This window comes from Prunus mume, linkage group LG5 (assembly GCF_029339155.1).
Source record: "Prunus mume cultivar Tortuosa linkage group LG5, ASM2933915v1, whole genome shotgun sequence".
Lineage (NCBI taxonomy): Eukaryota > Viridiplantae > Streptophyta > Magnoliopsida > Rosales > Rosaceae > Prunus > Prunus mume.
Genome location: NC_142702.1, coordinates 7,277,109 through 7,303,795, shown reverse-complemented (window position 1 = coordinate 7,303,795; position 26,687 = coordinate 7,277,109). Strand labels below are relative to the sequence as shown.

Here is a 26,687-nt window from a genome sequence, read left to right as displayed (position 1 = left end):
AAAAACACATTTTTCTACACGGGTATACAATTTGTTGCGTTGGTGATAATGTAAGTGTACGAATACAACACAATCGAAAATCCTTAGTTTAAGGTTTAGGGTGGGAGGTATTTGGAGATGGTGGTGAAGTGTTTGAAGAGGGGTTTGGAAATTCAAGATATTGGTGGGAATCCTATTTATAAGGTTAGTAGCAGAGAGGACAGCCTCGTCCCAAAAAAGAGCAAGGCATGTTGGCACCAAATAAAGATGCATGAACGACTTCTAACAAATGTCGGTTCTTTCGCTTAGCCACCCTATTTGGTTGTGGAGTATATGGACATGAGCGTTGATGTATGATGCCATGATCCTATAAGTATTGTTTGATATCATGATGAAGAAATTCTCCGCCATTGTCAAAACGAAAAACCTGTATTTAGGCATGAAACTAAGTCGTCACTATTTTATGGAAGTGACAAACTATCGAGCTCCAGCAGGAGTAGCAATTTGAGCAGGCCCCCAAACATCAGAATGAATAAGGGAGAAGGGAACCAAACTTTTATTTGTACTTAAAGGGAACAGAACACAATGACTCTTAGCCAATTCACATGTATCACACTTGAAGCTGGAAATATCAAAACTGGAAAATAATGATGGAAACAACTTCTTTAGATAACCGAATGAGGCATGCCCAAGACGTTTATGCCATAACCAAACTTTTCTCTCTGCCTCTCAGAACTAGCTCCACTAGTTGTGAAAGCTTGACCAACCTTGGTCTCATTATTTGGTGCCCAGTCCAAGTAGTAGAGTTTGCCTCACCTAGTACCACAACCAATCGTCTTCCCTGTGAGGATGTCCTGAAAAACACAATGATTCAGCCAAAATGTTACAGTACACCAAAGTGGTAGTAAGTTGTGCAACATACAACAAGTTATGGTCCAAGGAGGGAACAAGCAATACAGAATCCAGATGTATGGATTTAGAGATAGATATAGAGCCCTCCCTAACCATAGAGGAAGCAGTATCATTAGCATTAGATACCACCGATGGAGTGGTTGATTTGCGACTAATAAGTTGGCTAGGATCAAATTTAATGTGATCCGTAGCACCCGAGTTAATAATCCATGTGGGCTTTGGAGAGGACGTATGAAAAGCAGAACCTTTGGTGGTGGACATAGAAGCACGAGCCCGGGTAGCTGGTTTAATAGGAGTGACCGCATGCTTTTGTGAGTCTGCAAGGAAGGAATGAATCATAGAGGGTTCTGACATCGCAGTGTGTGTTTGTGGTTAAGGAGTTGATTTGAGGAATTTGATTTGAGGACTTTGATGTATGAATTTGATTTAGGAAGTTGATTTGAAAGCTATGTGTTTAAGGAGTTCGATAAGAGGATTTGATTTGAGATGTGTAAGATTTGTATTTGAGGAATTTGATTTAGGGTTTGGGTTTAAATTTGAGGGTTTAGAGACAGCCTAGGATTGATACCATGCTAAAATATGAATATGTTTTGAATGCTTTAGGTTAATTGTATTTTTCTTCATAAGAAAGTATATATAGGAGTTTACATGAGTACTTTACAAGGAAATAGATACAATACACAATTAGGAGAATATCTCCTAATTATACAATGATATGTCAATTATATAAAATAAGAAAGTAATCCCCTAATCAAGGAAATAAATCTCCTTGATTAATTAGTATAGCTCACGTCAACACTCTGATTACTCAAAATAGATCACTAATCTACCTAGATTGTCCATCCTTTTACTTTTTGAAATACTTTTCCAATTTACACTTTCTATGCTCTCAACAATGGAATCTAGACGATTACAAATGATGAGATATCTTTGATGATTCTGAGAAGGAAACATAAAGATTTTTGTAAGATTTTACTTTATTTATTTCAATTTTCAGCTTCGAAAATGTTCGCGACACGTGCGGTATGAGTGTTGAGCAACTATTAGATGTTTTTTTTTTTTGGGTCAATAAGAACTTTCATTAAAGGAGAGCAATCCAAAAAGATTACAACTCAAATAAAGAGAAGCAGAGCCATGCGACAGAACATAAGTACATGCAAAGCAAATAAACTCAATATACCCTTACAAATTGCTACAAAAAAGAGCCCCACAGTATGGGAGTGGTACGATAATCCAACAATAGAGAGTCATGCCCATCTTGAACAGCGCATGCTATATGGAGGCTGGAGGAGGGCAGGGAAGACCGTCATGATTTAAGACATGCACAAGAGAGGTGGGGGGCCTGGATACCCAGACTTCCAGACTTGACCTCAATAGTGCCAGTAGAGCAAGATGATTTACCACTTCATTGTTTTTCCTACTGGTCCATGCCTAGTTATAGTTTGAGAAATTGGAATTGCATTCACGAATTATAGACAGAAGTGGGTAGAGACTCCATCTTCCATGCTTTATGTTTCCTTTCACGCTCTCGATTAGTTCTTTGGAGTTAGATTCAAAACAAACCTTTGATAAGCCCAGCTCAGATGCCCATTTGCAACCTTCAAAACCAGCAATTGCTTTAGCCATGATTGTAGATTCCACATGGAAAGATAGGCATTTCGCTCCCACGAAATCACCATTTGTATTTCGTGCTATAAGACTTGCTCCCGCTCTGCTAGAAGATGCCCACCAAGTAGCATCAAAGTTAACTTTAATAACATGGGCTTCTGGTGCAGTCCAAGAGGCAGGATTTGGAGAGGGTCCATCGCAAGGCCTCCTCACATTCCTTCTATTATTCAACGCAGTCATCTCCTCCACTTGAGAAAGAATGGTTTTAATGGCCAAGAGAGGTTGAGGTTTGCATTGATAAAAAAATAAAACGATTACTTGTTTTCCAAATAATCCAACATGTAACAGCAATAATGCATAATATGTGCCCTTTTTCCTCCTTAGTTTGGAGCTCATCCGTGGTACATTTCAGCAACCATTGGTTAAAGGTGGTAATTCCTTGCTTGTCAATTTTATAATTAAGAGAGCCGCCAAACCAAACCAATTTGACCCACAGGCAAGAGAGGAGCAAACGTTCAATAGATTCCTCATGAGCTTGGCATATGGGACATAACGGGATGCCAGCAATTTTGCATTTGTGGAGAGCCAACGTCGTAGGTAGTCTACCATGAGTCGCACACCATAGAAAATTCTTTATCTTTGGAGGAACCTCAGCTTTCCAAATATTTTTCCATACCAAGGGGTCGATCCGTGATGAGGTGGAGGCGTTTCTGGCCGTGGTCTCAACCTGTAGGGCATGGATGGAATGGTACCCAGACCGAGTCAAACAATATGGGTAGAATATTTTTCAGGTTGTATTTCATTCTCCAAAAGAAGGTATTTATAGTACAAGGATGTAACCCTAGTAGTGTCAAACTAGGAAACAAGATAAAAACCTAATTACACAATATCTGTACAAAAAGGAAAAAAATATAATCCTAATAAACTAGGAAATAAATATACAAATTTATAAATAAACCCAATCCTAGACATGTATTTATAAAAAAACCCAAACACTATTTAAACATAGAAACACACCCAAAATCAATCCCAAAATCAACAATTGTATATTTTTTGGGTGTGTTTATAAATGGTTTTGAGTGTGTGTAATGATGGGTTTTGGGTGTGTTTATAAAGTGTTTTGGGTGTTGGGTTTTTTTATAATTTCAGTCCCCATTTTGGGTGTTTTAGTGAAACTCCCAAATAAATATCCTAATTAAGCTAGAATCTCGCTAACACTCCCCCTCAAGTTAGAGCAAAGATGTCACGGATGCCCAACTTGTCAAGCGAGTTTAGAAAGACCGTAGTAGACACAGTTTTCATAAGAATATCTGCCAGTTGATACTCGGATGATATAAACGGAAAAGAAATAATTTCAACATCTAACTTCTCTTCAACAAAATGTCGATCAACCTCCACGTGCTTTGTACGATCATGTTGCACAGGGTTATGTGCAATTGCAATTGCAGCTTTATTATCACAATACAAATCCATGGGTTTTTGGGGTCCAAACCCAAGATCTCTCAACAATCTTCTCAACCATAGTAACTCGCACACACCTTGAGCCATCCCACGGTACTCGGCTTTGGCACTAGACCTAGACACCACTTTTTGCTTTTTACTCCTCCAAGTAACAAGATTACCACCAACAAATGTGAAATACCCAGACGTAGAACGTCTATCAGTGACTGAACCAACCCAATCAGTATTCGTATACCCTTCCACATCTGTATGACCATACTTACAAAATATTAACCCCTTTCCAGGAGTTACTTACCTCAAGATGCGCATCACAGCACCCATATGATCTTCACTCGGAGAATGCATAAACTGACTTACTACACTCACTACATATGCAATATCAGGACGTGTATGAGATAAATAAATCAATTTCCCAACAAGTCGTTGATAACACTCTTTATCTGTAGGGACTTGATCAGGATACAACCCCAACTTATGATTCTGTTCCCTAGGGGTATCAATTGGTTTACAATCTAACATTCCAGTCTCTACAAGTAAATCCAAAATATATTTTTTTCTTTGAGACAGAAAGATACCATGTTTAGATCTGGAAACTTCAATCCCAATAAAGTACTTCAAATCACCCAATGACTTCATCTCAAACTCAGAAGCCATATACTTATGAAGATTTTGCATTTCTGCCTGATCATCTCTAGTCACAATCATATCATCAACATAAATAATTAAAGCTGTCAATTTATCTTTAATGCTTTAGAAACAAAGTATGGTCTGAGTTACTCTGCACATACCCAAATTTCTTCATAGATGCTGCAAAGCTCCCAAACCACGCTCTTGGAGACTGCTTCAATCCATATAAAGACTTCAACAACTTACACACAACACCCTTCTTAGAGGTTACAGGAATACCAGGAGGGAGATCCATGTAAATCTCTTCCTTGAGGTCACCATCTAGAAATGCATTTTTGACATAGAATTGTAATAAGGACCAGTCGCGGTTAGCAGCCAGGGACAATAGTACACGCACTGTATCGAGCTTTGCCACTGGAGCAAGGGTCTCCAAATAATCCACTCCATATGTCTGAGTATAACCCTTTGCTATCAATCTAGCCTTGTAACAGTCAATGGAACCATCAACTTTATGCTTCAAAGTAAATTGGGGCACTGGCAGGCAGATGGGGGTATTGCATCGAACTCATCCACACAAGAATCACTGTCATTATTTTCAGATCTGAGCGATTGGTCACTTGCTTGATGTGACCGGTCGTTTTGACACCGAGCACTGCGTCATCTCTAGATATGGGCGACTGATCGAGTTCCAAAGGGCGATCAGTTGTTTCTTCACAGGGACCACAATTTTCATCTTCAGATATGGGTGATAGGTCACTTGCTTCAGTACGACAAGTATTTTCCTTCCCGAGAGCAGTATCTTCAAACACATCATCTTCCAATCCAACACTCTCCAGTTCACTCCCCATCTCCCCCTGAATTGGAGAGGAGGGAGAGACATAATAGGGCACTTCTTTATGGAAAGTCACGTCCAAAGTAACATGCACCTTCTGGGTAGGTGGATGATAGCACTTATAACCTTTCAGAGCACAAGGATCAAGTTTACTCCGTTGATGAGAGTAGACATGAACATAGCCAACACACCCAAAAACTTTAGGAGGCAACTTGGAGACTGAGACAGGGGAAACATGGTCACCAAACACATCATGTGGAGTTTTGAAATCAAGAATCCGGCTAGGAGTACGATTAATCAAATATGCAGCAAATAAAATAGCATGCCCCCAAAGATGATGGGGAACAGACATATCCAACATAAGGGAGCGGGCAACTTCAAGTAACTGACGATTCTTACGTTCAGACACACCATTCTGCTGAGGAGTAAATGAGGTTGTCGTTTGGTGAATAATACCTTGAGCACGGAAGAAAGATGTCAAAGTGTTATTCACATATTTGCCTCCGTTATTAGTCCGGAATACTTTAACCCAAGCATGAAACTGAGTAGACACCATAGTACAGAACTCTGGAAGGATGGAAACAACATCATGTTTATTTTTCAGCAAGAAAACCTAAGTGAGTCGGGTACAATCATCAATAAATGTGATGAACCAACAAAATCCGTTCGAAGTAATGCGAGCCAGACCCCACACATCAGAATGCACTAAATCAAAAGGCTTTGTAGGTTTACTGTCACTCAAAGGAAACACAGTGCGATGGCTCTTGGCCAAAATATATGTCTCACACTTAAAAGTGGACTCATCACAAGAGCGGAATAAAGATGAAAACAGATGCTTAAGGTAGCCAAATGAAGGGTGTCCCAAGCGAAGATGCCATAACCAAATTTGCTGTTTGTCTTTGACACTGCAGCTTTGAACAGTATTAACGACACGATCACGAACTGGTGCAGAAAGCAATGTCAAATAATATAACCCCTTATCCGTTTACCATGCCTAATCGTCTCGTGAGTCTTGAGATCCTGAAAAAGCAATGTGTAGGATAGAAAGTAGCGGAAACATTAAGTGTATCAAGTAATCGACCAACAGATAACAAGTTACAATGAATATTGGGAACTAGTAACGCACGAGACAAGGACAAAGTAGGAGTGAGAGAGATTGTGCCCTCACCAGTAATTGGAGAGGGTAAGCCATTAGCACTAGTTATGTATAGGTCATAGGTGTTACTAGACAACTCATCAAAAAATTTAGCATCATAAGTCATATGATCAGAAGCACCAGTGTCAATTATCCAAGTATTGGAGCCAGTACTGGAATATAATCAGAAACACACAAATTTGTAGAGGCAGCAGCAACAACACCAACAATGGAGTGATCACCCATAATTGCAGCAGAAATTCAACAGATCACGAGTAGAGTATACAGCGGAACACAGCAGAGGCACGAATCACGATAGATGCACGAAGACAGCACGAACACAAAAGAGTACACAGCAGAACACAACAAAGGCACAAATACAGCAGATGCACGAAGGACGGGAATGACACGAACACGGTAGATGCACGAACACTACAACCACGACACACAAACCCGGAAGGCGCTGCACGCACGGTAGAAAAAAATGGGGATAGAACACAAGTGGGCACAATACACAGGTTACCAGAAAAGTTGGCTCTGATGCCAAGTCAAACAATATGGGTAGAATATTTTTCAAGTTGTATTTCATTCTCCAAAAGAAGGTATTTATAGCATAAGGATATAACCCTAGTAGCGTCAAACTAGGAAACAAGATAAAAACCTAATTACACAATATCTGTAAAATATAATCCTAATTAAGCTAGGATCTCTCTAACAGACCGCACTGAAAATTTGCCCTTTTTTCCCTAGGCCACACTAATCTATCTTCCTTCCTTCCATTCCATATAGGGATAAGCCGGATAGCAAGCTTCTCCTCATTAGTAATTGAAGCTTGAATCGGGGTCAAGTTCCAAGTTATGGAATCCTAATCAATTAAAGTTTCCACCCTAGTGTTAGGGTCGAGCGAGGTCTGTAACTGGGGGTGGAGTTTACCATCGTGAAGGGATCCCTTGTCTACAATTTAGAATTTGCCATCGAGCTCCTTGAAGAATGATCTTTCTTCCCTCCAGCAAGCTTGCCCAATCCCAAGAAGCACAACCGCATTTCTTTGCCTCCTAAAAACTACATTTCCGGAAATAACGAGCCTTCAAGAGTTGAGCCTATTGGGAATTTGGCTCCGTGATTAATCTCCAACATTGTCTGGCTAGCAAGGCCAAATTGAAATCATTAAAGTCTCTAAATCCCATGCCTCCCTATTTCTTCGGAAGCCCCAAAGTAGCCCAACTGATCCAATGCACTTTTGTCTAATCCTGTTTTTGACCCCACCATAACTTAGCAATCTCTTGCTCCAACTTTTGATAGAAAGATTCGGGAAACTTAAAAATTCCCATGGGGTATGTTGGAACTACCTGTGTTACTGATTTGATCAAAATGTCCCTTCCAGCTTGTGATAATAAATCTTGCTTCCATCCTCCAATCTTTCGCAGCAACCTTTCCTTCAAAAAATTTAGAGCCTCACTCTTTGACCTGCCCTAAACCTTGCTTCCATCCTCCAATCTTTCGCAGCAACCTTTCCTTCACAAAATTTAGAGCCTCACTCTCTCTCCTCTCTTTTGCTGGCTGTTGGTAGCTTTATTTCTCTGGTTATGGTTGTGGGTAGCCTAGTCCTATGCTTGTACTTCTCTTTTGTTTGGAATGAAAGTACTCTTGACCCCAAAAAAAAAAAAAAATAATAATAATAATAAAACTCTTTGACCTGCCCCAAAGAGTAGGCAGGCCAGTATTTCCCAGTATCCGTAACAATTGACATACCCAAGATAGTTCCTAGATCTCTTCTGACGTGACGATATGCAGTTTTCGGCAACCGTCAATTTATGAGATGTTTTTAAACAAAATTTATGTGTACAACATAAGATGTTACAGTCTACTTCCTCTTTTATTAAGTAGCAACCACCTGATCATCTGTTTTGGAAGCTCAATTTTGATGGTTTCGTTCTTCAGTCGGGCAAAGCTGTGGCGGGTTTTGTTATTCAAAATCAGCAAGGTATAGTCAAATTAGCAGGCGCAATGCAATACCTTTGGGTTTTTGTATGGTTCTTGAAGCGGAGGCAGCTAGCCTGAAATTTGGTCTTTCTTGTGCACAACGGTTTGGCTTTTCTAACATCCTTATTGAAGGAGATTTGCAAACTCTACTTTCGCCTGCTTCAGTATCATCATGTTCCTCCTTGGTGTATCTTATAAAAGCATTTCAAAATTTCGCCGAGACGAAAGGAAAATGAAGACCACAAAGGATGACATTTGGAATGATCCAAGTATAATAATCTCATGGCATAAGTATCGAGCAACTGAAATATACACGAGTCATGTGACTGTTAAATGCCGTTGCACACCACATCTCCAATGTTTCTGTAATGAAAGCTCTTTTTTTGTTGTTGCATGATTTCATGACCTTCTAAAACATCAAAAATAACCAAAACCTTGTGAATCTACACCTAAGTCCCCATCCTCGAAAAGAATACAACAGTGGCAATTATACAACTGCCAAAAATTAAAAAATGGACAAAGATACGGTCACCAATAATCACCACAAGAACAGGTTCCATTCTTGAAATGATGGAACCGATGCATATCACGCACTATGATCTCCCGACCAGTTACAAGTGATATGTACTTGGTTGCGTTATGGCAATCACCACAAACTCGTAGATTCTTCCGAATGTGTATGGTTGTACCAGGAGTAGTATTCAAGAGTCCAAATGCAATAGCCAGCTTCTCACTGTGGCTATTGAGTAACTGCTCCTTAACATCAGCTTCCACATCATGAATTGAATTGGTGTCGGGCACATAACCCGCAGCCTTGATCTCATCTCCCAGAGTCTCCAGAAAAGTATAAATCCTTTTGGATTGGGGATGGCTTGTGCTTCCAGAGTAGAAAGTATGAACCTCATTCCTTAAATCCACTAAACTGCAGCCTGGAGTTTTCTGAAGCCCTTTCTTCTCCATCATTTTTCGCACTTTGGCAACTTTGTCCCACAATGAAGCCGTGGAATATATGTTAGCAAGCAAAACATGGTACCCACCTTCAACAGGATTTAACTCAAATATCTTGTCTGCTGCCCTTTCACCCAACTCAACATTTTTATGAATTCTGCAAGCCCCCAACATTGCACCGAAGACAGTAATACCAGGCTCCATAGGCATCTTTTGAATAAAATCCCAAGCCTCACTTAGCCGGCCAGCTCGACCAAGAAGATCAACCATGGCCCCATAGTGATCCATTGCAGGCTCCAAGCCATAATCTTCTTTCATGCTTGCAAAGTATTGGAGACCCTCTTCTACTAAACCTGAGTGACTGCAAGCAGAGATCACACACAGGAATGTAATATCATTTGGCTTTATTGTTCCTTTTTCCATTTCATTGAACAGATCTACAGCAGCTTTTCCCAACCCATTTGTTCCATATCCATCGATCATAGCGTTCCATGTTGTCACATGCCGCTCATCCATCATGTCAAAAAGTTTTCTGGCAGTGTGGACAGCTCCACATTTTGCATACATGTCAACAAGAGCAGTCATCACAAAAATGTTCTTGTCAAAACATGTTCTTATAACAAGTCCATGAATCCACTTAGCTTGTCGTGTAACTGATAACTCCGCAAGAGCAGGAATAACACTCACCATGGTAAATGAATCTGGTTTAATATTTTGAGATTGCATCTGACAAAAGTGACTTAAAGCCTCACTGACGCGTCCATTCTGTGCAAAACCTAATATCATGGTATTCCATGAGACAAGGGTTTTACCTTGCAAGTTTTTAAATATCTTTGCAGCAATATCAACTCTCTTACACTTGGAATACATGGACATCAAAGAGTTCATTACTGACACATCAGATCCAAGTTTCAGCTGATCCACTAATTTATGTACGAACTTTCCCCGTTCAAGATCCCCCAAATCTGCACAAGCATGTAAAGCTTCCATTATAGTAACGTTGGTTGGTTGAAAGCCTTCATCCAACATCTTCTGGAAAATCTCCATTGCCTCCTCTGCATCTTCATTTTGTACATACCCGTCTATCATGGAATTCCACGAAACGGCAGTCTTTTGTTTCATCCTATTGAAAATCAACCGAGCAGTCCCTACTGATCCACATTTCGAATACATGTCTAGAAGAGCCGTAGAAATGTTTACAAGTGATTCAAAACTGGCTCTTAGAACATACGCATGAATTGACTTTCCAATTATCAAAGACCCATAATCTGCAACAGCAGGTAATAGAGTGACCAAAGTAATCGAATCAGGCTTCTGGCCTTCCTCCTGCATTCTTATAACCAACTCCAAAGCTATCTTGGCCAACCCATTTTGTGCATAACCAGCAATAATCGTATTCCAAGAAACCAAGTCCCTCTCAGGCATTCTATCGAACATCTTATATGCCTCATTAATCTGCCTACACTTAGCATACATATTCACTACCGCTGTCATCGCAAACAAATTCGTGGCAAACCCACTACTTATTAGATGCGCATGAATCTCCTTCCCCCTCCTAAGATCAGCATTATCCCCACAAACTTTCAACAAATAGGTAAAATTATACACAACTGGTCTAACACCATCAGACTTCATTCGGCAAAAGAAAGACATGGCATCACTTAAAGACGAGTTCTTGGCATACCCTTTTAGCAGAGTGTGGTAAAAAACCTCAAGTTTATCATCAACGGTCTCGAAAACCCGAAAAGCCTCACTTGGGCTGCCATAATTACAGAACAAGCTGACGAGCTTTGTCTGGAACAAGTGCTCATTGTAGAGGCCATTCTTGATAATGAGAGGGATGATTTGGTTGAGCTCTTTTATGGAAGTGCAGAGCTCAAGGAGAATGGCTGCAGGGTGCGTGTAGACATGAGAAGGAATGTGGGTTCTTTGGGAAAGGGTGTGAAAGGCTTGGAATTGTGGGGCTGAGATTGGAGGGCGAGCTCTAGAGGGAATTGGTGGTGGGGGTGTTATGGAGTTGGTTATGGGGAGCAGAGCTGTGAAGTGCAAGAGCTGTGAGCTCATCTCTTTGTGCCTCTCTACGTCCCATGAGATGAGTGTCTCTGGGAAAAGGGCTTCTGTGACATAAGGATAGAATAATACATTTCACAAAGAACATGCTTAATTGGGGTTATAAAAAAAAATAGATAAATAAATAAAACATGTTCTACGGTGGCCACTTACCCACCTCCAAAAGCATTTTGGATATATTTTTAAAACAAAAAGTTATAAAACTCAGTTTTCCAAAATTGGCAGGCACACGCTGAAGGGGTCAGTGTATTATTACTATAGAATGAAATGAATTCATTTCAAAACTAGTGCTTTTGGCAAAAATAAAACCTAAAAAAGTGTCTACCAAAAAATTAACGATATTTTATTATAAATATTGAATTACGGGATGATTGTATTTTTTCTATCAATAATGCGGGCACCAACATGTATTATAAAACTATAGTATTACAACACGATAAATTATCCACAAGGAAATTGTGGTATGGTAACATTTTATAAAGTGGAGTGCTAGCAACTTTCTCTCCAACCTTCTCTTTTAGACCTTTTCTCTTTTCTCATGACAAGTGTCAATTTCTTTACACTTAAAACAATGTCATTAATACATCATACAAACTAGTTTTTGTTTTCCAAGTTTACCCTTATTAAATGTATTAATTTTTTTAATAACAAGCTAATTTTTTTTTACAACTTTCTTACCACCTTATTAACAAAATAAAATAAGAAAATAAAAACTAATTTTTTTTTTCCAAAGAGAACGTGTGTTTTGTTAAAAACAAAATAAAGATGATAACAACATCTTGAAACAAACTTTATTTTTAAAGAAAAAAAAATGAAGTTTTTTTAATTATATAAAATTATTATTTAATTTTTAATAATGTGCTAAAGAAGTGAAACAAAATTTGAATAAATTGAAGGAAATATAAAAGCTAATACATTTTAAAAGGGTAAACTTGGAAAACAAAAACTAACTTGTGTGATGCATTAATGACATTGTTTTAAGTGTAAGGAAAATGACACTTGTCATGAGAAGAAGAGAGAAGGTCCAAAAGAGAAGGTTAGAGAGAAGGTTGCTAACATTCCTCTTTTATAAATATAGCCTACTCGGTCCTTACACATCAAAACAGGTTCGGAGACAAAGCTAAATGGCCTGCTGGCCAAACTTTGTTAAGTTAATGGAGGTACATGAGTCAGCATGAAGGCCTCGCTGGGTTGGGCACTCCCAAAAAATAAATATTAAAGTATGTTTGTTGATGGAGAGAAACAAGTTTTGCTTGGAAGATATTTTGAATTACCTAGGGAGCTTCACCTAGGAAACAACACCAAAACAACTTTTCTAGTTTTGCTTTTTTTTTTTTTTTCACCAACCCACACACCAAAATAAATGGCAAGTGGGTATTTCTAGTTGGCTGCTATTTCAAACACTCAACCCACCTCATTTTCTCTATAAATAAAAGGAGAAGTTATCAACAATGAGGACGACTCAACCAACAATCAAAACCCAAACTCAATGTCTTGACTCAACACTTGCAAATATCTCAATAGATTTCATCAAGCTTGAATAGCCCTTCCTCTCCTTTGAATTCCCAGTTGACAACTCTTAATTGGAATTCTATTATTTTCCCAAACGCACATACTCAGTTTAATTCCCTAATTTGAATTACATTGTTTCTGTTTGTCATCTACACTCTGCCAACTCAATTGCTTGGTATGATTTTGCTCTCCTTGTATTTACTTTCTGCCTATTTCACCTTCCATGTATTTATCAACATATTGTACTAGAAAAATATTGAAGTCCTTAGCACTCAAGGCATAGAAAAGAACTTTATTGGGAATGTATCCCTCTCTCTCTGTAAAAAAAAAATTTCATAATCGCTCAATTATTAGTCATTTATTTTGTGCACAATCTTTCATCTATAATCTCTTGAGTTCTCATTACCAACAGTGGCATGCTCTCAAACCCATTCACACGACAAATTCTGGCGGCCATGCACACATAGCCATTGGATTTTTGGGGCACAACACTATTAACAGTTTTCTAGTAAATCCAGATTTTCCATCTTTTTTTTAGGACCTTTCCTATTGAAAGAGCGGATAATATACTAAACTCACACACACTACACAGATGCTAGGACTTAAACCCAGGACTTTGCCGGTGAATAATTGCTCCAAATCACTACACTAGTTGATCCTTCGCCAAATTTGCCATCTTAAACATATGCTACAAGGCATTTCATATAACATCCAAGGAATGGATAGTGTATTGCTATTTGTTGAGCAATATCGCAAGTGTACGAATCACACAAGTAGTTTAGGGTTAAGTAAAGTATCGTTCCCAAGAGTGATTTAATTTACTAAGTACCAATTATGATTAACCCAAGACTTTATTTTAACAATTGAATGATGAGATTTGATTGATTAATAAACTAAAAATAATAAATAAAAGCAAGCATATAAAAAATAAGATTGTGAGATTCAAGTTATGAGAGCATCAGAGCTTCCAATTTCACCATAGCCAATTCTACCCAATTCCCTTAATATGTTAATCCTAATTAATCTCCATGTTGACAGTCGATTTTCCCTACTTTATTCGATACTCCATCCCTATTATACCAAAAGTATTCTATTTACCAATTCACTCTATCCCTAGTAGTGAAATTAAGATAATAAGAACCCATTAAGTTCTAAGTGATGACAAACATGCATATCTAATCATGTAACCCATGACATCTATTACAAGAAGCAAGAGTCTAAATTGGACATCCTTGTCATCAATTTAGCATCAAAACAATTAAATGTTGGGCTGATTCAAAACTTCTAGTTGATAGAAATATAAATTCCTAGTTTATAACTTAGTCCACTTCGTAGAGATTCAAAAAAAAGCTCCCAACCCTAGCCCCCCTCTCTTCTAGCACCGCCAGGGGGGGAAGTGGTCACCGACCCTTCTCCCCTCCCCTTCTTGCCTCCTTTCCTCCCTTCCCTCCCTTCTCCTCCCTCTTTTTGGTTCTTTTTTCGGGGTTTTTTGGCTTTTTCTCCCTCTTCTCCCCCTTTCCTTCTTCTCTGGTTCCCTCTCCCCCTCTCTCCTTTGTCCCCCCTCCTTTCCTTCCTTTTATGTTCTCTTTTCCAGATCTCTACCTCCACTTTTTTATGTTCTTTTTCTCTCCTCTCCTTCTTTTTTATTTCTTTTCTGATTTTCTCCTTCACCCCATTTTTCCCTACCTTCTCCTCCCTCTTCCATTCTCCCCCCCCTAAAATTTTTCCTCCACGAGTTCTGCTCTGTTTTTGTAGAGCCAGTTCCTTCTCTTTCTTTTTTTTTGTCTCATTTTTCCTTTTTCCTTTTATTTAAGTTTAATTTGTTTCATCTTTTAGGCCATGAAGGCTTTGATTTTATTTTTCTGGTGTTCTTTACGGGTTTCTGCAATGCATTTTCTCTCCTCATTGTTGGAGGCTGCGTCACATCGGTTGGTCTTAACCACTATCACCGGCTCCTTGACTCCACGAATGTTTCTTCCGTTGTCTATCCTCATTGGAACTGTTGGAATTTGGCATGCCCTTAAAGTGCAAATCACACTTATTGCTTGGATTATGGTAGCGCTACTCCTACTAGGTGTAGCTTTGGTGGCTTGCTCACCACTATTTTCTGTTGGTTACTAGTTTCTCCTTGGTGGTTGTAGGCTTGCTATGGTGGTGCGGCTTGTGACTGTAGGATTGTGCGGCATATATTTGTTAATGGTGTTCGGGTTTCCTAATGTTGTGCTGTGCTTTGTGGGCTTTTGCCTTTTGTGGGCTTTTTGCCGTTTTGTGGGCCCTTGGCCTCTATGTGGGCTTAATGCCTTTATGTATGCTTTATGCATTTTGTTAGTTTTATTTGTAGTGGGCTATATGTCTGTTTGTATTGCATTTTGTGTGAACTCAATTATTTGAGTTCATTTTGATGTAATATGATGTTTGACCTTCTATTTAATGAAACTCGATTTCGACCATAAAATAAATAAATAAATTCCTAGTTTATAGGAATAAGGGAACGAGAGCAATTTTAAGACAATTAGAGAAACAAAAGGAAGAAACTAATGAACTACTTTGAGTTCTACTGGTCTATTTCATTCATCAAATGAGGTTTATATACAAGTTCATCATCCTAAACTAGCAAACTAAAAATAACAAGTGTTTTTAAACCATAAGAGTTGAATGGTTTTAAAACACCTACGTACATAAGCCATACAAAGTTGGTGGTTTAAAACCAATTGTTTTAAACAACAAATTATTTATGGTTTTAAAATAATTAAATAATGATATAATAGTATATGATTATTTAATTATTTTGTTTGCAAGATCCTCCTGGATCATGGCCAAACATTCAAAGCATTAAGCATAATAATATATACTCAACATGGAAAAAAAAATACTTGGAATCAACATTGATTACAGAAATTGAGTATTCTTGGCTAGACTACATCATAGCTCTAGCAAAAGGAATTAGTTCATGACTACTGTAATAAAAACTATGAGAAATAATGTCATAGAAAAAACCCAATGGAAGATTCGATCTCTGCTCCACAGCAACTTTAGCTCCAGGTCGTCGTCTCCGTCTCTCTAAAAATTCTCTCGGTGTTTTTGTGGTATCTGACTTCTCTCTCCCCAAAAGGCAACATTGAAACCTCCTATTTATATGCTTCCTAACTTCCTATTATAGTTGGAAACTAATACATAAGAAATCCTAACTTTATTAGGACTTCCTTATTCAACAAGGGAGATCAAGAAATAAAAATTAATTAAACTAATTAAGTCTCCCAAAGACACTTGGAAAGCTCCTCTACATCACTTGCGCCTCAAAATCAGCCCATATAATGAAATTCTCTATTTGATTTTGTTCAGCCACGTCAACTTAACAATCGACAAACATGAGCCACCTAATTGCCATTCCAATTTGCGAAACCAAACTGTATGACTGGTATTTGACAAACCACCTATATCATTCGATTCTTCTCCATTTAAGCTTCGAATTGCTCCTAGGTTTAATCCCTTCAAAATACTCACAAAACTAATTAAAACCAACAGTTTAACTCAAAATCATAGCAATGCGAAAAACAAAAGAGGTATAATAAATAGATAAAATATCAATATATCACTATTATTCCACATTGAACCAATATTTATGTTAAACAATGCAGACACATGCATATCTGCAAATATTACTTATAAGATTTAGTGCATTCCCTATCAAACACCTTGAATTAGAGCCCCCAAGAAAATACAAAAAACATGTCAAGATATATCAAGGAGGAAAAAGATGATGACCCTAGACTCTTGTAGGATGGTCTTGTACCCGATGTTGTAGAATCTGTGTAGGAAGGGGAAAAAATAACAAAAGTTCTCAATGGAAAGTGACCTTCTAAACAAGGGCGGAACTATGGATTTTCTAACGGGTAGGCTAGCTAAAGTTACTGGCTTAAAATTTAATGATAATTTTTCTAGAAAAAAATTATATATTAAAGCATATAAACCACGCTAGATCATAGCTCCATTGACTAATTTCCAATAAGCTTTAACATAAAATAAATACATGTGAAATACACCCAAAAACACACATAGTATCAAAATAAAAATATGTTCAACAACATCATTGAAATTGTACATATTTAAGTTGCGCCCAATGATTCTTGAGAGAATTGAAATCTTTTGTTATTGTGTATGAATCGATATTGTCAGCAAATTCTTTTTCAATGTAGACAATAATAGAAACTGCTATAAACACATTCTTCATATGAACCGCACCGTGCCCACATGTTGGACTACCTAATTGAAAAGAGTGTCGTTAATATTGACGAAAACAAATGAAGAAAAGAATGGGAAAAAAATAGGAAAAGGTGGAGAGTTAAAGTCATGAATGTTTACTAAGGGATTATTTCTTAATTGAGCAAGCAAATTAATCTAAAATCACATTAAAATACATTTATTGTTATAACGTCAAGAATGGAGCCCAAAATGATAGAGCCCACTATCGGAAGTTATCTACTTTGCCTAAAAAAAGGCTTCATCCTTCCCTTGCATGACACACTCCATCTAAGAAGAAATGAGAGCTCAGCAGAGAGGAAATAAAGAAAGAAGAGAAGGAAGAAAGGAGGTGAGTAGAAATTCTCCAAGAGAGAAAAATCAGTGAGCCACATATATTGTAAACACTAAAGTTGTAGCCCTATTATTTTACATAGTGGAAAAGTTACTGTTGTTTCTCTCCGAGGACGTAGGCATGGCCGAACCTCGTTAAATGTTGTGTCTCATCTATTTTACGTGCAACTCAATATTCTAGCATATCCCGTTTATTTTACAACACGTTATCAGCACGAGAAGCTCTCAAATATAATTTTCTGTGCTGCACTATTATTTATATTACTGTTTCCCTCTTTTCGGCCGGGGAGGCCAACGGAAGGAACTTTTGGTCCTTCTTCTTTTTTGAGTGCAGGGCGTGCCACCACCAAGCCCCGAATTTGGGCTTGAATGGAATGTGAGTAGATGGATGTGTTGCGTCCAAGATCTGACTTTAATCAAACGATTGTTCGGCCGAGCAAGGAACCTCCTCACGGCCTAGGTTCTTTCACTACCTCGGGTCAAGGCTTTATGTGAGCGACCAAATGATGTGGAGTGGATGGAGATGTAGATGGAAAGTGAAACGTAATGAAATGGAGAACAAGTGCGTAAAGTAAAGGTGCTTAAACTTAAATATAATTTAAAGACAAATGCATTAAGTAAAGTGCGAAAAATAAATAACGTAAAAATGAGAATTAAAGTGCGATAAAATGAATCAAAGCGATAAGTAAAGCAAGAACGAAATGAAAGCGATAAGAACGATAAAGTAAAATAGCGATAAGTAAAGCAAGAACGAAATGAAAGCAATAAGAATGATAAAGTAAAATGAACTTGAAATTAAACTTAATTGAAGTGCGATAACAATGAAACGTAAAGCAATTTAAATAAACTTGAATCTAAATGACATGAAAATATAAATTGAACGAGAATTTAAACTTATACTAAGAAAAGGAAGAACTCGCTACACTAGGTGCATGAAAAGTAAAATCATAAGTCTAGGAAAAGAAAAGTGCAAGATACGAAAAATAAGTTTGTCTGTCTAATGTTGTGTGTCTTCTGTCTTCATCTGGTGAGGTTTATATAGGGCTTCTGTCAGCCATGGGTTGGCCATTGAATGGTCAAATGCCAACTCTTAAAAATCTTTCCTTTTGAGGCCCCTTGAATCCGTGGGATTACATTGGTTGAAATATTATGATTGCTTGATTCTCTCTTGTCAGTACTACAAAAAAGGCAAAAGACGACGGTAATTCACCGTCGTGTATTCGGTTTTCAAACCGTCGTGAAATCGACCGACATCTATTTGGTGTCAAACTACGACGGCTTTTCACCGTCGTTGTTTATCTGTAATGACGACGGTTTTTAAAGAAAATCATCGTTGTTTAGAGATAAAGATCATTAATTATAGGAGAAAATAAGACTATTTTTAATAAAACCGTCGTGTATTGTATGTAAAGATGACGATTTTTTATGAAAACCGTCGTGGATTGTTTATAAAGACGATGGTTTTTCTTTATAAAAGCGTCATCTTTACTTCATAATAGACGACGGTTTTTATAAAAAGCGTCATCTTTACATATAATAGACGACCGGTTTTTTATATTATAAAAAGTGTCATCTTTACATATAATAGACGACGGTTTTTATAAAAAGCGTCATCTTTACTTCATAATAGATGACGGTATTTATAAAAAGCGTCATCTTTACATATAATAGACGACGGTTTTTATAAAAATCGTCATCTTTATATATAATAGACGACGGTTTTTATAAAAAGTATTATCTTTACATATAATAGACGACGGTTTTATAAAAGCGTCATCTTTACATATAATAGACGACGGTTTGTATAAAAATCGTCATCTTTACATATAATAGACGACCCGTTTTTTTAAATATAAAAAGCGTTCATCTTTACATATAATAGACGACGGTTTTATAAAAGCGTCATCTTTACATATAATAGACGACCATTTTTTTATAAAAATCGTCGTTAATTATCTGTAAAGACTATGATTTATTATAAAAATCGTCGTTAATTATCTGTAAAGACTATGATTTATTATAAAAATCGTCGTCTAATAAGTTTCCAAACTGCTACATTTTAGTTATTTTTTATTTCCTATGATGCTATACAACGATTTTAACTAGAAAACCAACCATAATGCTTTATTAATGAATATATACACTCAAAAATAGTTTCTTTCATAAAACTTGAAGATTCAATAGTTATTACATAGTTAACCAATTTTTATTCTACAACAAACATAATTCCTAACAAGACCTACGTACTCCTAATCCAAGCATTCCTCATCCAAACATACAAATGATGCACAACTGAAGTCTCCTCCATCATCCCTGTAAATAAATCAAAATGACAAAGAGAGAAAGAAAAAAAAAGAAGCTATGATTATAAACATAAAAAATTAGGTGGAAGAGAAATTTTACCATTGGTCCATATTTCCATAGAAAACTTGTAAAATGAGCATAAAAAATACCATCGAGAACTTGCAAATTTTCAACAACAAAAAAACATACGACTTACATAGAAAACCGTGCAAAAGAAAAAGTTATAAATCTGCAAGCTTCCTCCTCATCTCCTGATAACCAAATCAGAAAATCTAAAAAGAAACTAGAAATATAAAAAAATATGTAAACAAACCAGACAAATCAAGAGAGACAAAATCTGAAATTAGGGAGACAAAGAACATACCAGAAACGCAAAGAGACTAATCTAGAATTCACTAGCAAGATATAGAAGGGTATTAAGAGATTAGGTGACTTTCAAATCAAACCTTTCAACCAGCTTTGATTCTCAAATACAGAACATCCCTCTACATCTTATGGATCTGCGAAGACCTCAATCTCTCAACTCCTTCATTGATATCGATTTTTTGATGATTTTGTAGAGAGTTTCATGAGGGTGTTTTAGAGAGTGCATGAGGGTTTCAAGGAGGGAAAGATAAGGTTTTCAGAGAAGGGGAAAATCTGAAAATTTGTCGAGCGCGAATTCACTTAAGTAGACTTTTTTTAGCGTGTTTTAAAAGACAACGCTTGTTAATGAGAGATAAGGTTTTCAAAGACGGGTGAAAATTTGAAAATTTGTCGAGCGCGAATTCACTTAAGCGCCCATTTTTTAGCGTGTTTTAAAAGACGACCCTTTTTTAAAAAAACTTGTTATCTTTACACATAATAGACGATGGTTTTTATAAAAAGCATCATCTTTTCATATAATAGACGACGGTTTTTTATAAACATCGTCATCTTTACATATAATAGACGTCATCTTTATATAAAATGGTTGTTTTATAAAAAGCGTCATCTTTACATAATCAGCGTCGTCTTTATTTCATAATAGACGACCCTTTTTTAAACAAACCATCATCTTTACATATAATAGATACGAGTGCAAGTAGTCACACGTAGTAATAATCTTGGAAGTCCAAGTATCGTATCCTCAAGGAGCAGGTAGGCAAATATATAATTACGACGAGCGTTTGTATGAAATATCAATAAAAATCGTTCAATTCTTTAAACAAAATATGTTTCATGCTCTTTAATCCAAATTATAACTCGATTAAAATCATCTAAAGAAATTAAAACCAATTTAATTTTTCAATGTAATCTTTTATTAATGATTGTTCAGAAAATGGAGTTGCTTAATATCTACTCTTTTAATTTAAAAGCATGCCAAGTCAGTTCTTAACAATGAGAAAAATATAATTGAACTCATGAAAGATTAGCACTTAACATCAATCAAAACAAAAGGATATGAAAATATTGAACAACCAAAAATAAAATAATTTAGCAATTCATACCGTATATTGGATTAAAGAACAATTCACAAACTTACTCAAAGAACATTCCCTTTAGCCTTATAGATAGCAACTCATTACAAAAGACTGCCCTTATAGTTGATGGGTGATTTAAGTAGTCAATGAGGTGAGTGGGAAGTTAATACATTCATGGTGGGTGATGAAGGGTTTAATTGAGGGATTAATTGGATTAAACCTTTAAATGGCTATGAATGACATAAATAGGCTCTTTAGCTTCAACGGTTTTGTCTTCTCTTCTCCTTCTTTACTTCTCTTTATAATCACGGACCTAGCTTTTAAACAAACCATTCTAATAATCACCTTTAAACATATAAAATAGATTCGACACATGTGAGGATACCACAAAATCATATGTTATATTTAACGAAAGTATAAATAAACTCTTAATTGTTAGTGAATATATTGTTTTGATGGCATACGCATTTTAAGAAACTAGTTTCAATGATCCAACCGTCAAACTTGTTTGTTTATACTTCGAGATCATATACACCAAAAATCAGAAAAAATAAACATTTAGAGATCAACTAACGGGACAAAAAATTTCGACAGTTATAAATGAAAAATCATGATTTAACGGTTATTTTAACTCCGATTTTGATGATTTTTTACAGCTACACTCCTTGACCCTATATGAATACAATGATTGAATTTGATTTTCAATTTAAAATATTTACACTAGTGGATACCATAAAATCTTATGTTATATTTAACGAAAGTATAAATAAACTCTTAATTGTTAGTGAATATATTGTTTTGATGGCATACGCATTCTAAGAAACTAGTTTCAATGATCCAACGGTCAAACTTGTTTGTTTATACTTCGAGATCATATACGCCAAAAATCGGAAAAAATAAACATTCAGAGATTAAGTAACAGGACAAAAAATTTCGACGGTTACAAATGAAAAATCATGATTTAACGGTTATTTTAACTCCGATTTTGATGATTTTTTACCACTACACTCCTTGACCCTATATGAATACAATGACTGAATTTGATCTTCAATTTAAAATATTTACACTAGTGGATACCACAAAATCTTATGTTATATTTAACGAAAGTATAAATAAACTCTTAATTGTTAGTGAATATATTTTTTTGATGGCATACGCATTTTAAGAAACTAGTTTCAACGATCAAACCATCAAATTTGTTTGTTTATACTTCGAGATCATATACGCCAAAAATCGGAAAAAATAAACATTCAGAGATCAAGTAACAGGATAAAAAATTTCAACGGTTACAAATGAAAAATCATGATTTAATGGTTATTTTAACTTCGATTTTGATGTTTTTTTACCACTACACTCCTTGACCCTATATGAATACAATGACTGAATTTGATCTTCAATTTAAAATATTTACACAAGTGGATACCACAAAATCTTATGTTATATTTAACGAAAGTATAAATAAAATCTTAATTGTTAGTGAATATATTTTTTGATGGCATATGCATTTTAAGAAACTATTTTCAATGATCAACCGTCAAACTTGTTTGTTTATACTTCGAGATCATATACGCCAAAAATCGGAAAAAATAAACATTCAAAGATCAAGTAACGGGACAAAAATTTTCGACGGTTATAAATGAAAAATTATGATTTAACGGTTATTTTAACTTTGATTTTGATGATTTTTTACCACTACACTCCTTGACCCTATATGAATACAATGACTGAATTTGATCTTCAATTTAAAATATTTACGCTAGTGGATACCACAAAATCTTATGTTATATTTAACGAAAGTATAAATAAACTCTTACTTGTTAGTGAATATATTGTTTTGATAGCATACGCATTCTAAGAAACTAGTTTCAACGATCCAACCGTCAAACTTGTTTCGTTTATACTTCGAGATCATATACACCAAAAATCGGAAAAAATAAACATTCAGAGATCAAGTAACGGGACAAAAAATTTCTACGGTTATAAATGAAAAATCATGATTTAACGGTTATTTTAACAAACCATCATCTTTACATATAATAGACGACCCTGTTTTATTTATTTAAAAAAGCATCATTTTTACATATAATAGACGGCCATTTTTTATAAAAAGCGTAATCTTTATATATAATAGACGACCATTTTAAAAAAAAAACCGTCATCTTTACTTCATAATAGACGACGGTTTTTATAAAAATCGTCATCTTTACATATAATAGACAACGGTTTTTTTATAAAAAGCGTCATCTTTACTTCATAATAGACGATGATTTTTATAAAAATCGTCATCTTTACATATAATAGACTTTTTTTTATAAAAAGCGTCATATTTACATATAATAGATGAGTTTTTATAAAAAGCGTAATCTATTATATATAATAGACGATTTTTTTATAAAAGCGTCATCTTTACATATAATAGACGACGGTTTTTATAAAAAGCGTCATCTTTACATATAATAGACGACATTTTTTTAATAAAAAGCGTCATCTTTACATATAATAGACGATGGTTTTTATAAAAGCGTCATCTATATTATATATAATAGACGACGGTTTTTATAAAAAAACGTCATCTTTACATATAATAGACGACGATTTTATAAAAGCGTTATCTTTACATATAATAGACGACGGATTTTTATAAAAAGTGTCATCTTTATAAATAATAGACGACGGTTTGTATAAAAAGCATCATCTTTACATATAATAGACGACGGTTCTTTCAAAACAACCATGTCTTTACCAAAAAAAGGACACTTGATATTTAAAAGACGACGCTTGTCATACCTATTGTCGTTGTTTTTTGGTCAGATTTTAACTCTGAAGAAAACCTTTTTAATAAGACGACTTTTTTATTTGTGTGCGTCGTTATAAAAAATATTCAACAATACCTCCTTTTTGTTGTTATTTAAGTCACTTATCCACGACGGTTTTTTGTTACTGTCGTCTTTTTAAATACAACGACGGTTTTTTCTTCTATCGTCGTCTTTTTTTGCTCGTCTTTTTCACTTTTTGTAGTAGTGTGTTTTGGAATATTATGAACTATCATCAATCTCCTTGATTTGTTTCCTTGTGAGGCCTCCATCACATGCACACTGACCTCCGGAAATCTTGGGCGTGAATCCGTGGCTTGGGCCTTGACCTATGAGATTTCATCTTGACATCTGGTGGAACCTTGTGCGCCTTGAGTTTTTAGAATTATAGAGTTGGCTTACCATCCGTCGACCATTCACCAAGATGGGTGGTATGGAAACTCCAAATATTTGGATGTTGGGCTTGGCCCTACATTGGACTATATTTGAGTTCTCAAATATTCGAATATTGGGCACTCGGCGGACATACCTCTCGCTGAACTTCAACTCCCTTGTCCCGACTATTCCTGCCCAAGTGTTGAGAGGAGGGTGCCTAGGTGAACAAGGAGAAAATTCGTCCTAGCCCAGCTTTTTGTAAGAGGAGTGGCTGACCAAGGTATTCCAGGAGTGCCCAGCCCAACTTTTTGAGAAGGAAGCATTGAGCCACTTTTGTAAGGATATGCCCAGCTACTTTTTGCGAGGATTGCCCGGCTACTTTTGCAAGGATATGCCCGATCATTTTGGCAAAGGGAAGTGCCCGATCATATTTTTGAGAAGGCACCACGGCCTTTGAAGAAAACACATCGGCCGCATTTTTGAAAAGGCACCATGGCCTTTGAAGAAAAGACCTCGGCCACCTTTTTGAGAATGGCACCATGGCAGCTAGAAACTCTTGGCTGCTAGAATTCTTCGAATTCGCCGCTAAGAATTCTAGCCCGCTATGAATTATCCGCCGTTAGGAACTCTCGCCCGCTAAGAATTCTCTCCCGCTAGGAATTCTCGCCCTCTAAGAATTCTCGGCCGCTAGGAATCTCGGCCGCATATTCTTCCATTCAAGAAAACACACCGCATTCATCCATTCCAAGTCCGGCCGTAATTTCCAGATCTGCCCACCACTTTCGAATCTTACTACAAATGCAGCCCGGCCAACTTGGCTCCAAAAAATCCGGTCGTACCAGCGTGTAGCCTAGCTACCCAAACTCTCCAAGCCTCGGCCATAACTTCGCAAGACCTCCAGAGCTCCAGGCCCCGCCGCAATTCCAAGGGCCCAATTTCATCCGTGCCCACTCCATTCGGCCCAACTCGTTGTTGAGAAGCCCGGCCGCTATTCTTCTTGTGCCCAGCCAATTCTCGTGTGCCCGGGTTAGGTGGATTTCTACCACTCCTAAACAATTACTAACCATTATGTTGATGGAAGGAAGAAAAGTAGTGGAGGAGCTGTGGTCTGCTAGAGAGGGGAAGTTGCTGACTTTTATAAGAGAGCGATATACGAGCAAAACCACCGAAAAACATAAGCCCACTACCTTTTCTTTTATCTTGAAAATTTATTATTACTATATCTATATTATTTAAATGTCCTTGTTGACTATAGAAAGTTGGTGGTACTTATGATTATTAATGTTTTGGCAGATAAGAAAACAATTGATTGGGGACAGAACAAAAGCAATTGAATTGGAAACTTGGAGCATGCGTGATGTTCTCTACCACTAACCATTTTCTCTACTTTTCTGATTATATATTTGTATAAGAACATATATAATATTATTATGGAAAAGTTAATGGTATATACTAAATCTTATTATTGTTTCTTTAATGGATGGTTTCACCTCGTATACTTTTAGTGGGGGTTTTATCCCCATATTTACTTTATTTACTGTATGGTGTAAGTTTATTATCCATACAACAATATTTATTTAAAAAGTGTGGCGCGGGTTTATTGTCCACACAATTGCCTTTAATTTTTATTTAAAAGTATGGAGTAGAATTAGTGCCCATACAAGCACATTTACTTTATTATTTAAGGTATGGTACGGAATTAATGTCCATACAACAAGTAATTTACTTTACAAATTTATTTTACCATACATTTAATTTTATTTAAAGTATGGTGCGGGTTTATCATCCATACCAACAATTTATCTACAAGCAATTTATAGCAATTTATTTTATGAATTAATTGTGCAGCATGATGAGTTTTACAGCATATAGAGATCAAGACTAAAAGTTCCTTGATCCTCATCATACAACTACATCAGGACCTGAAGATCCTTGATTATGATAATGATATGATTGCTAGCAGTCTTTCTAGTACTATATTTGTAAACAAGAGATCGGACCTGAAGATCCTTGATCCTTGACATGTAAATAATGACCATGGAAGTTCCTTGATGATGTAACAGTACCATATTGGTTAATAGTGAAGTACACAT

General features: G+C 36.4%; 1 protein-coding gene across 1 annotated transcript; it reads right to left on the bottom strand.

Moving 5' to 3' along the window:
* Positions 1-8,786: 8,786 nt before the first annotated feature.
* On the bottom strand, positions 8,787-11,633 carry CRR22 (Pentatricopeptide repeat (PPR) superfamily protein). Its single transcript, XM_008233387.3, has one exon. The coding sequence runs from the start codon at positions 11,547-11,549 to the stop codon at positions 9,066-9,068; it is 2,484 nt and encodes an 827-aa protein (XP_008231609.1). The 5' UTR covers positions 11,550-11,633; the 3' UTR covers positions 8,787-9,065.
* Positions 11,634-26,687: the final 15,054 nt, after the last annotated feature.

Excerpts from the sequence above, each read along its gene's own strand:
- CRR22 (XM_008233387.3), bottom strand. The coding sequence starts at position 11,549 with ATGAGCTCACAGCTCTTGCACTTCACAGCTCTGCTCCCCATAACCAAC.